The sequence below is a fragment of the Dermacentor andersoni genome, chromosome 6 (assembly GCF_023375885.2).
Source record: "Dermacentor andersoni chromosome 6, qqDerAnde1_hic_scaffold, whole genome shotgun sequence".
Lineage (NCBI taxonomy): Eukaryota > Metazoa > Arthropoda > Arachnida > Ixodida > Ixodidae > Dermacentor > Dermacentor andersoni.
The window spans coordinates 57,342,997-57,355,411 of record NC_092819.1 but is presented as its reverse complement, the minus strand read 5'-3'; the positions used below and the strand labels follow the sequence as shown (position 1 = coordinate 57,355,411).

Here is a 12,415-nt window from a genome sequence, read left to right as displayed (position 1 = left end):
CCGTGGCGACATGGCTGCAACATGGCACAATGCTTGAGCGTCCCCCTGCTATGCGAGAGGTACTCGGATCAAATCCCAGTGCCGCTGGGAACCCACCAGTTCATTCTAGTTTGTAGAGGTGTCCCCCAATCCAGTGCTTGGCCTTTTCATAAAGGGGTATTATCTTGAAAGGGTCCCTTATAGCAATTTGAAAGGTCTCTGGGCATCCCTTGTCCCACAGTGATGAACTAGTCAAGCATCTGCTGCTGCTGTGGGAGGCAGACTATTGCTGCTGCCAGGTCCATATCTGTAAAATAGGTACAAATGAACTGCTGGCCTGGTGCTCGGCCGGTACAAGTGAGCTCATTGCTTGGAAAGAACACCCACTTCATGGGAAATCACGGAATGGAACTGGCAGCAGTTCTTCTAACCCACCTCTTATGTGGTAGGTACAGTGTTCGAATCCCGGTGCTGCCAGGAACCCAGTTCTTCTAATGGGTAGAGATGCCCTTCGGCCTGGTGCTTGGCCACTTGTTGGATTTTTCTCATCTCGAAAGGGGGCCCACGGAAATTTCGAGGTCTCTGGGTACCCTTTGTCCAAACACAGACTGCTTTCTAATGAAACATCTACTGCAGCTGTGAGGCAGATAAGACCTGCAAACGGGTATCTATTGGTAAAATACTAGCTACAACTGTGCTCGCAGCCGGGAGCTTGGAGCAGCAATTTTTGTCATAGCAACCTCGTAGCAACCCGAAGTATACTACTTGGTGTACAACTCATTCTTATGCAAAGATTGCCGCCAGAAATCTTGTATGCAGCGTTTACTTATGGCTGAAATGCAGTCCTTCGCTCTTATTCGCCTTTTTTTCTTTCAGGCTTTGCACTGGTCTTGTCTTTTCTGTTCATTCTATCCAGCTTGTTTATGCTGTATTAACCTACCAGGCTTTGTGATACCTTGGCATAAGAAGTTAGTTTCATTTATTTCTAATGCGTTTGCCTCTTAAGTGAACTTTCTATTCCTTTGCACAGCTATCGAGTCTACTGCATAATTGGCGATGGCGAGTCTGCAGAGGGTTCCATTTGGGAAGCCCTGTCCTTTGCGGGCCACTACAAGTTGGATAACTTGGTGGCCATTTTCGACATCAACCGCCTGGGCCAGAGCGAGCCGACCGCATTCCAGCACCACATGGACATCTACAAGACCAGGCTTGATTCCTTTGGGTATGCTGCTCACCACAATGTCAATAATACGGTAGAACTGTGTGCGTACATTTGGAGAAAAATGCAAAGCAAATGTGCTATCCGGGAAAACGTACAGGCCAAAATTGCCAAGTTTTGCCTGAAAGGTGAAGCATTGATAGATAGGATTTCACTATTAAGTAAGGCTAGTACTAGTTCTGTGGGCAGTCTAAGTTTTGGTAAACATCTGCTTGCTTATTAAAGTGTGCAACACTTTAGTGAATGGTGTAACTTGGTGGTGTAACTGGGTAGTGTAGTGCGCCTGAAGGCACATGAACAGTTCACTCAATATCCACTAGCACTTGCTGTCACAATGCTGCCGTGACGAGTACAGCCAGGAGCTGGAAGCATGTGTGCCTATCCCAAACCGAACAATCCATGCTGTCCCTCGCTTCAACATTTCAATTACGCCACTGTTGTAGGTGTTCTCTGGCTCTATCTGCAAAACTTGCCAGACTTGTATGTGTGTCCAATACACGGATTCGGGGCCACATAGACTCGTTCATGTCCAATATTTACCGCGCAGAAAGATTTTGTGCATCGAGGTGTATTCTGCTGGATGTTGGCCTCGCACCTGCAGATCACATGGCCAGGAACATGTTGGCGGGCCGAGCGAAGATCACTGGCCGAACTGGTTGCGCATGTTGACAGTTGACACAGGCAGTCCAAGCACACTGACGATGTCTAGGTGTTTTCTCGGCTTGCGGTCAATGACTGGGAGTGCGTAATTTTTTTTTTTCAGTGATGGACAGACTTGTGCTGCTTCAATGTCATTGTCACAGCTGTTGAACGGGTTAACATGAATGTTGCTTGAGTGATCTGTCTTTGTGCCTGCATCATTCCTGGCTGTGTAAACGGTGCATGGGTGCGACCCATAGCTTGGCCAGCCAATGCTTCGACTGTGGGCTGCTTTCATTTTTGCAAGCAATGCACACTCGGACAGTGCCACTCAAAAGACGGCAGGGAATGGCAGCGCATTCGGGTTCTCCCAATAAAAGCATGCTGTATGCTTCTGTGGCACTACGCCACACGTGCACTCAGTTAAAGGGACACTAAAGCGAAACAATAAATCAGTTTAGACTAGTGAAGCATTGTTTGAGAACCCTGACAGCAGTCATTTAAAAAAGAAATAGTTTGATTATTAAATGAGAAAATGAAGGTCTAAGTATTAGTATTTGAATTTCGCGCCGAAACCCCAGCGCCGGTACGTCAGCGTGACGTCAGGGATTCCAAAGTATGTTTTCGCATTTGGGCCGCTTTGGCTGAGTAAAGGTTCCCGAAACTTGCCATGCTTAATATTTGGTTCCTTTAGAACACAATGTAGTGAATCTGTACCACTATATATAATTAGTAGGCCCTAGAAGATGCCATCAAAATCCAAGACATCACAGCCCCCAGGTGCGGGAACTTAAGTAGGCGTCGCCACCCGTATTTCGTTCTTGCGCTTTTTCTGGCTTACCAAACTTCTTATCGTTGCAAGAGTGGTGTTTTTGGTGTTGTAGAATGGTAGTTTACTGATGCAGACGAAATCATTTTCACTTTAGTGTCCCTTTAAATGCTTTTCGTGATAGGGTTGGCGGCGATAACTGTGAATGCTGTGTTCCACGACCCTGCAACCAGATTTTCTGATAATACCAGATTGGGAAACAATGTGCACGGGTGTTTTCATGTAACACGGTCGGGCAAGCACTGCACTGTTGCAGTGGACGGCTGCTGTTCTTGATTGTGCATGCCTCACACCTTGTTTGCGGGGGATCTAGCAGCTGGAAATCAGTTTGGCGATTAGTTGGGCAATGTACAGAACACTGGTGCCGAAAGGTTGTCAGAACTGCATCAAATGGTAAAGGAAAGAAGTGTGAATGTGTTGGGTCATTTTTTTTAATATCGCGAATGTTGGCGACAGGAAATAATGCTAAATGGCATGTTCAGTGGAATCTCGATAAATGGAAATTGTTTAAAAGGAACTGCCTCTTAAACGGAACACCATCCACATGGTTGGTTTTGTATTGATGCAATTGCATTCAGCTTTGTCTCTCAGTAAATGGAACTCCTGATAAACAGAACCAATTTCCCTGGTCCCTTGAGGTTCTGTTCATAGAGTCCACCGCACGTCGTGGTTCTATGGTATTTGGTCTTGTTCATCCAATTTTTGTGCATTTAACTGTTCTGTTGTGGCCTTAAGGTGCATTTTGTTGGCTCATATCAGAGACAGACCTGCACTATTAGTGCATACTAATGACATCGCATTTGTGCAAGTTGCGTAATATGTCAGTGGCTTTATAATCAGTCGTTTCTTTTTCTATTCAGAGATCTGTTGATGCTTACGTGAAGCTGTTTTCATCAATCGGGCATATTGTTTAGGCAGCACTGATCAGATGTTTCGTGCCTTTGCTATAAGGAAAGATGACACATTAAAACTGGTTCAAGATTAGAAATGGGTAGTTTGCCTCTTGTGTTCAGCACTATTTTATTATTCCCTTTTTGCTTTGCAGTTTCAACACGTACCTCATTGACGGCCACGATGTCGAGGCATTGTGCAAGGCCTTCTCAGATGCTGCCAACGTCAGGAACAAGCCCACTGCAGTCATTTGCAAGACGTACAAGGGGAAGGGCATTGCAGGTACGCAAGTTCTGCTGTAGAGGTGGTCTTTTATTCTACCTGCCGACAGCTCGGTTCATTGTTGAACTTCCAAAGAAGTGAGCTGTTGTTTGTGTCGGCAGTTCCGTGCAGCTGATATTGGGTCAGGTCAGCCACTGGGAAGTACCAGGTCTTGACCAGTTTTTCACTGGTCGGCCTTGTTGTGCATGACGCTGACCAAATATGAAGTTCATAGCAGGGTTAAAAGCAGGCAATGGGAACGCCCCATTTCTCTTTTTGTACACCCAGCCTCTTCTTCCTGATTGGCTGACACAAAATGCAACTTTCTCTGCACTGCAATGAGTTTACTGAGCAAGTTTGAGCATCTGTTTGGATTTGCACTGAGCTTATTCTTTACTAGCTGATTTTGAAGATGCTCTTAAAGGCCAACTGCAATGAAATGCTGAACTGCTTAAGGAGCCTTGTTCAATAATGGTGTAGGTAGGGGGGCCTCCTTGCAAAATTTGTCATTTGAAAGATGAACTGAAGGGTCGTGAGAAGTTCACATACCTAAATAGGCATTTTTGCGCTGAAACTAACAACAATAAATTACGATCCTAATATTGGCATTTGCCTGATAATTTGAATTTCACTGGCCAGCACGCACACACCTGACCCCTATGGTGAGCCAATGCCAACCCCTTTAGTGACAGCATCAGTCTTGGTGGAGCTTAGAGGACAGTTAATATGGTGAACAAATGCCATATCCTGCGGAAAGTGGCTATTTTTGGCCTGCCATAGGAAGGTTTTCAAGCGAGAATGGTGGCTTACATTAAATAATTACAGCTTTTATCTGGTCGTAGTGCACTGCGTTTTCTTCCAATAACGTTGGTTTAAGTTTCCGGCACGGTCTATTGGATACGAAACCAAAGCTGCGTTTGCGACATTCTCAACAGCCTACCATCGGAGCCAGCTTCATTGCCATTGCAAGATGGCGACTCGTGTGCCATGGTTGCATTAGTTCTAGTACTCTATTCGCTTAGTGTAACACATGCTAAGCGCTGCTTTCAACCTTCGATAACGAAGGCTCATTCTAAAATTTATTTTTCGTGCTGAGCTAGAGAGTCGTACGTGTGTTTCTGGTGTTCTGGAGAAGTGCTTGCATCGCAGGACGAACTACCGAAGTGGTTAGTCTAGGCGAGGGCCACCATCATTTGTGATTGTTCTGGAGTTTTGAGAAATGCACATGTCCAGGCCAGTTTAAGGAAGCGTGCAATGAATGGCTAAATGCTGTCCAGGCATTGAGGATGCCGAGAACTGGCACGGCAAGCCGTTGGGCGACAAGGCAGCGGCTGCAATCGAGGCACTGGAGAAGCAGATGGTGAGCAAGGGGCCGTGGAAGCTGGCACCTCAGAGGCCCGAGAAGGAAGATGCACCTGCCGTGGACATCTCCAACATTCGCCTCTCTGAGCCCCCCAACTACAAGATGGGGGACAAGGTAACACCCCTCTTTTCCTCTTGCCTTGGGCTCAGAGCAAAGGGGGGTTCCATTCTAGCACCATCAGATGTCCGCATTGCCATATGGTGGGACAAGTGAAATTGTGCTTATGGCCTTTTCTTTATATTTCAGTTTGTTCAGTTCAGTTTTATTTAGGGGTATTACATAAAGGGTGGGGTTCCATGTTGCTGTAAAACTGTTGGCCTGTGGCACATGTGAGGTAATTGGTGAGCGGATAGTTTATGTTGCGGGCATGGCTCACTACTGAGATACTCACTCTTGGCGAGTAGCACTTGCGAAGTTGTTTGGATACTGCTGTCCTCCTAGATGCTGCGACTATAAACACCTTGGTGTATGTGAATGTGCTTTTCGTGAATTTGTTGTCGCCCTCCTGGTTCCAGAACCTTTGACAAGTGGCAGATGATGCTGAACCTGACAATGAAAAAGTTCCTAATCTTCAGTCGGCGGGGCTGTGGTAGACTCTGCAGCAGCAATTGCTGCACATGAAGTTGTGATCGAGTAACGTGATTCGCGGTGTACACTTTCATCTGTCATGCAGATTTACCTTAATGAGCTGGTGATAACCCACCTGCCCATAAAGGTGGAAAAACAGTTCTGTATTTTGGAGTAAAACTGCGAAGAAACTTTCTATGCAATAATATTGCCATAAAGAACTAGTAAGCTATTAAACTGAAGATCCAGTGAGATTCAGTACTATACAGCTTTACTGCTTCAGCTTCAAGGGACAAAAAGCACTTGATTCCGATCGGACATTCTGCCGATAAAAAAAATAAATATTTGCTAAGCTTTCATATAGAACTGAGTAGTAATATGTGCTGGCATACCAATTTGATGTTCCCATTAGTAAGAGTAGCCCATACTGTTCATCTTAATTCCTAGGTACCTCAGCTACTTATAGCTTGCAATATTGTTATGCAATGTTAGTAGACTCCAAAGTTCATACAGCACTGCTTTCTTGCACAACATTTGTAAGTGTTAAACTTAAATTATCGATTCGATATTTCCTTTTTCTTAATTCGGTTCATTATTCAGTCTACTGTTGCACACCCCTACTGTTAACCCCATTTATTAAATGCTCTGTTCAAGTATACTCGTCTTGAGTGCCACTACAGAACCCTGGCCATTCCCCACTAAAGCCGTTCCCAACTTTTAGCCCACTCCTTGCCTTTCCCAAGACAATTTATGAATGTGAAACCTATGCACTGGTTGCAGCGCCTACAGAGTTCAGTTAAACTAAAAATGTACGGCTGTTTTTTTTTTTTTTTCGTACGACCCTTGTTGCAACAAATCTTATCTGTTGGCTTTGCTTCTATCTAGTTTTTTGACATGGAGGACTAGTTATAAACAAACTTGCACTTTTTTGAAGGGTGCAGAAATTCAAGAGCTTGTTATGAACTCTAATTCAGGGGACTTTGATGCTGATTACGAGGTGTCTTGAAGTGACAGATGTTGAAGATGTCTGTATAATCTTGGCCATGCCGGCTGCATTTTGGTGGGGGGTGAAGTGCGAAAACGCCCGTGTACTTAAATTTAGGTGCACATTAAAGAACCTCAGGTGGTCAAAATTTTCGGAGTCCCCCCACTACGATGTGCCTCGTAATGAGATCATGGTTTTGGCACGTAAAATCCCATAATCTTTTTTTAGACTGTGTTGCCTGTACAAAACTTGCTATCCTGGTTAGTCCTTAATTAGCGCATCTGAATTGTTTGAATTCTTAGTTCAAAAATACTTTGTAGAAGGTTCAGTGATATAGTGTTGATGTGCCACAGGTACCTTCCAGCCCAAAGCAGGCAGAAATGCCCAGCACCCAAAGTTTTCAAATCTCAGGTATGCATCATGCCACTTCTGTCCGATGCAGGTTGCAACCCGTCTTGCCTATGGAACTGCCCTGGCAAAGCTCGGCACCAGCAACAAAAGGGTTGTTGCAATGGACGGCGACACCAAGAACTCGACATTTGCCGACAAGTTCAAGAAGGCCCACCCAGATCGGTTCATCGAGTGTTTCATTGCTGAACAGAACTTGGTAAGTCTTGGGTCGACAATAGCTTCTACACCTTGTTAAAGTGGTTAACAGTGGGAGAGACATGGGAAGCCTCAGCCTGGAGCCAAAGTTTCGACAGAGCTTCATCACTTCAGAGTAATGAAGCACAAGTATTGCTTAAATATAACTCGGGTATTTTTGAGTCAAATGGGCTTGACTTCATTATAATGAGGTTTGAGTGTATATTCTAGAATATAATTTTCTTTGGCACATGTGCATTGCAGCAAAGCACACTTGCCTACAAATTAAAAGGGTACCGGTCATTGGTAAAAAAAAAAAAGTTAAGGCCAAGCTCAAACTGGGCATACCGGCCCCTCTGTAGCATGCAGTTTTCTTGACAATAGAGTTCAATTTTTAGTCTTCTAAAATGCACAGAGTGTCCATATCCACCGATTAAAATATTGGTTACTGGCACCTTTCTCTTGGCATACTGCCTTGCAGGAACTCTAGCCTCAGTCGGCGAGAAAATGTCTATCGAGGGGGCAGTCTAGAGATTGCACATATTGTTTCCCATTTCCAGGTTGGTGTGGCCATCGGCTGCGGATGTCGTGGGAGGACGGTCCCCTTTGCTAGCACCTTTGCTGCTTTCTTCACGCGAGCATTTGACCAACTGCGGATGGGCGCCATCTCTCAGGCCAACATCAAGTGTGCCGGCTCTCATGCTGGGATCTCTATCGGTAGGCACTTTTCCAGGGAATATAAGGATCACAGGACTTGTGTTTCCGGTTACTGGTTCTTACGTTTGCGGGAAAACATGGTCTCTTGACACGAACATTTAGATCCGTAAACTAAGATTGTTTTCTGGCCGCTAGATCATATGTAAACAAAACGCACGAAGCATGCTCAATCAAGGACAGTAGCCACCCCCAGCAGAATCTTCCCTGCAATACTCGCCCGCCTGTCTCACTTCGAAACACTGGTGCTCGGTAAGCTTCTCATTCCAGTACCAGCAAGCCTTCCAGGTCGTTGCACACTGAATTCACAGCTATTGCCACCAACCCTACTGTGATAAGCATCTTCACTTACGTTTCACATTGCGGGGGCTGTAGTGCTGTTGGAAGCATACTGCATGCTTTTATTAGGAGATAACCCAAATGCGCCGCCGTTCCCTGCTGCAGGCAGCACAAAGGGAGCATCGTGTATCGCTCTAGAGGCAATCGTAGGTATTCCATTCTGGTGTGCCTACCAGCTCGGTTTCATTTATATTTCCCATTGCGCTCTTAAAACGGTGTGCAATAGGTAAATGACAATGTACGTCTCTGGTCGTTTGTGCCCCACTAGCACGACGCATGTCCGCACCCAGGCTGAATTCCAGGATCGCAAGCGTAAGCTTTCCGTAGCTGTAAAAGCGACAGTGCGCGTCTGGGACCGCTTGAGCCCCCACCAGATCGGTGTCTCGTGCTGCAGTGATTCGCACAATGCCTTGCATTATACTTCGATGTCAACTACAGTGGAGTCAATTTTTTTAGTCGCCTCTGATCGCACGCTTTCTTGGTTAATACGTTTTTCCTAGCTTTTCCTTCCAATACGGACAAACGAGATTCTACTCTACAGTTTTAGTGACTTAAAATTGCACTTGTATAACTAGCCCGCTGGAAGGAATATTCAGAAAGACTGCATACCTTGTGAAGTCGGGGATACTAGCAGTGGCATCTAGTGTTACCCACCCTGTCAGGCAAAATGTTTAACATAGCAGGAGTTTTACAATGAGTGGAGTCGCTACAGGGCACTTGCTAGAGCCAAGGCCATTGTTTTAAACACTCTCGGCACTCTACAGTAGAGAGATACAAATAAGAGAAAGGCAGGGAGGTTAACCAGAGTTACTCTGCGGTGAAGCCTCATTAATCGATCAGCTTGACAGCAAATCTGTAGTGCCGTTGAAGTCTTGCTTCGTCCTTCTAATGGTTAATAACCCAACTATGCTGCCATTCTCTGCCTCTTCTTCGAATGGAATTGGTTCATGTGTGCTTTGTTTGACAGAAACTAAAGCAGCCATGTTAGTTCAAGCCATGTGCCATATTGTGCACTGTTTGCGCATAAAGTGTCAATATCGCCACACTTGTAAAAAAATATACCGTATACACTCGCCTAATTAATGGACCCACATAATTGGCACACCCGCAACTTTGCTCTTGAAAATTTGGATTTTTGATTTCCGCCATATAATACCGTACTTATTCAAATCTAGGCCGGTGGTTTTTTCCAAATCATCATGTACCAAACTCGAGGGTCAGCTTAGATTGCATTGCAAGCATTGCTAGCATAACGCAGAAATTGAATAATGATCGTTATTCTGAAAAGTTCAGTATTCTGAAGGTTCGTAGTACTGAAATATTCTTACCTTGAAACTATAAGCTATATTTCTGAAAAATTCGTTAATGCATTCATAGTAATGAGGTTTCACTGTATTTAGCTTGCATGTTCATGACGGCATTCTCTACAGATCGCAAATGTTAATGTTCAGAAAAGTGTTGCGGTGCCCCTTTCATGGATCACCGTGCAAGTCTTAGTCTACTACATCGAAACTTTGCATTGACAAATCAAGATGGAAACTTCAAAGCTCTCTCCCAGCTTTGTGGAGATTGAGCTTTTTTCATATATCGTGTCCCATAAGCTTTTATGGCTGACTTTACTTTTTTTTCCTGCACTCCACACAGAAACATATGCAAGCAGTTCAACTGTAAGTGCTACTTCTTTTTTCTGCCAGGTGAGGATGGGCCATCCCAGATGGCACTGGAAGACCTTGCCATGTTTCGAACCATTCCTGGCTGCGTTGTCTTCTATCCAAGTGATGCGGTGTCCTGCGAGCGTGCCGTTGAATTGGCAGCCAACTACAAGGGCATAGTGTTCCTCAGGACGTCGCGCCCCAACACTGCTGTGATCTACCCCAATGACGAGAAGTTTGAGATCGGCAAGAGCAAGGCAAGAGTTTTTCTTGCCTTTTTTTTATTATTATTGGGTTGAAGACTTGCCTCTACGGGTAATGTTTGTTGTGCATTACGTGTGCCATAAGGCCTTGTGCATTACGTGTGCCATAAGGCCCATGTTATGTATGAATTAAAGCAGTGTTCTTTTTTTGGTATCTGCTGTCGCATACCCAGTGATTGTAGCTGGTCGTGTAAATATAGCAGAGGTCAACTTCCAAGTTAATGGGAACATTCTGTATGTAAACAAGTGTTCCTTCAACTGCTTTCTCTATAGGGTGAACATGCATATGTAAATTAGCACATGTTCGGGCATATAACGTGCTGTAAGGCATCCTGAATGTCAGCTTGCACATTATGTTTATGGGCAAGTGGTGGTGCTGCGAAGCTGTCCAAGTAGTGTCAGTGACTTATTGTCAATATTTTCAGTCTGTAAGTATGCTTGGATGGATTAGACAAGCAATGCATGCTTGTCTCCTAGACCCGATGATGCAGTGGCATTGCTAGCAAGTGCATGAATTGGGAGCATCTCGTAGCTCGCATTGACGGTGCATATGCTCATATGGTGTCAACTCATGTTGATAAACACTCACTTATCTCACAAGCAGATATATTCTGTGTATTGCTCTGTGTCATGTACTGACGAGAAATTTGCCGTGGTTGAACGCAGTTTACGCTGCTCGGCGGCGTCGGCAATTACCGCATCTGCAGTCGCTCCACAGACACTGCTCGACGCGGCAGCAGCAGCAGCGAGTGAATTGACCTTCACGCTTTGTCTCGCTTCAACACGAACTAAGCATTGAAAGCACAGCACATGCGAAACATTGGCCTTCATGCTGCGTCTCGCTTCAAAACGAACTAAGCGTTGAAAACGAAGCTACTAGCACTTGGTGCACGTTATAAACGTCGCAGATTGTTTTCGATTGTTTTCACGATATGGGTGCCCACGCGGCATATGCAGCAGCCGCCAGTAGTGGCAGGCCAGAGTCCCAGTTTTACTCTGGCTGTGCTTGAAGGTCACATTTACAGAACCAGGCGTTTTCTGGGTTTGTTGGAGTAGTAGAGCTCTCGCTCTAAAAACTACTTGAACTAGTACTCTAAGTGTCGAAATGCAAGGATGCAGTTTAGCACCACCACATACTTTGTAGCCATGTAGACATTAGCTTGTGTTGGGGCTCAATGCAAATCTAGTGAAACCTTACCTAGGTTATCCTGACATCAGTGTATTGAGAGAATAAATTTATAAACCTTGTTATTATTTTGCACAAAATGAGCATGGGAACTGTACGGACAGTAAAGTTTGCAATTGTGTCGCCCCAGTGTCATTTGGTATAAGTTGGTGTGTAGCGTACACTTTTGAGTGTAGTTGGCTATGGCATTCTGCTTGCATGCACGAAGTCAAGTTTTCTTCACAGCTGTAATGGCCACATTCCGATGGGGTGACACGCAGAAATGCTTAAATACTGTGTGTTTGGAGCATGTTAACCCGTTCAGGCACTACGTGCACAATTTCGCGAAGCTAGTGCTTCGAAAGCAGTAGCACTGATGAAAATATTTAAAATGCATCTCGTAAATTTGCACGCACTTCTTATTGGACCTGTGCTGCAAGTTTTACTTGAATACTTTTCGCATAGTATTGCTGAAACAGGTTGAGAGGTAGTCGGATGGGTATTGGTGCTCAGTGTCAGTATGCCGTCATGTAATGGGTTAATTTATTTCACTGTATTTCGCGCAGGTATTTTCAAGTTGCTGAATACGTTCTTTGTGTGTGTGTGTGCCAGATATGAAATAGTTGATGCTCTCATATCTGACGCTGCTGTAGAGTTCTCACGTGGAGTCCGCATTCTGTGAACTTCACAAAGCTAGCTTAATAATTGAAAATTCCTAATCTGCATTCTGCATCTGAACGCTTTTGATGATTCTAAAGATTCAAGAAATGTGGTGAAACTAGATCTTCAACGGCAAGAATTATTTGGTGCCTGAAGAGGTTAAAAAACCCTAGGTGGTCAAAATTAATGCGGAGCCTTCCACTGCAATGCTCGTTACTACCTACTACCCAGATTAGGGACATTAAATTCCTTGATTTTGTTTTAATCTGTGGCAGTCCTTCGAGCACAACTTCACTTCTGTGCG

The 12,415-nt window shown here is 44.8% G+C and overlaps 1 protein-coding gene across 2 annotated transcripts in view; it reads left to right on the top strand.

Annotated features, from left to right (window-relative positions):
• The window catches only part of LOC126522810 (transketolase), a 34,840-nt gene that overhangs the window by 16,806 nt on the left and 5,619 nt on the right, over positions 1–12,415 (top strand). For both annotated transcript variants that reach the window (XM_050171627.3, XM_050171628.3), the window contains exons 4-9: positions 1,010–1,201; positions 3,712–3,839; positions 5,096–5,295; positions 7,176–7,340; positions 7,879–8,035; positions 10,066–10,280. In XM_050171627.3, coding sequence (XP_050027584.1) covers positions 1,010–1,201; positions 3,712–3,839; positions 5,096–5,295; positions 7,176–7,340; positions 7,879–8,035; positions 10,066–10,280 — 1,057 coding nt within the window. The remainder of the gene's footprint in view (positions 1–1,009; positions 1,202–3,711; positions 3,840–5,095; positions 5,296–7,175; positions 7,341–7,878; positions 8,036–10,065; positions 10,281–12,415) is intronic.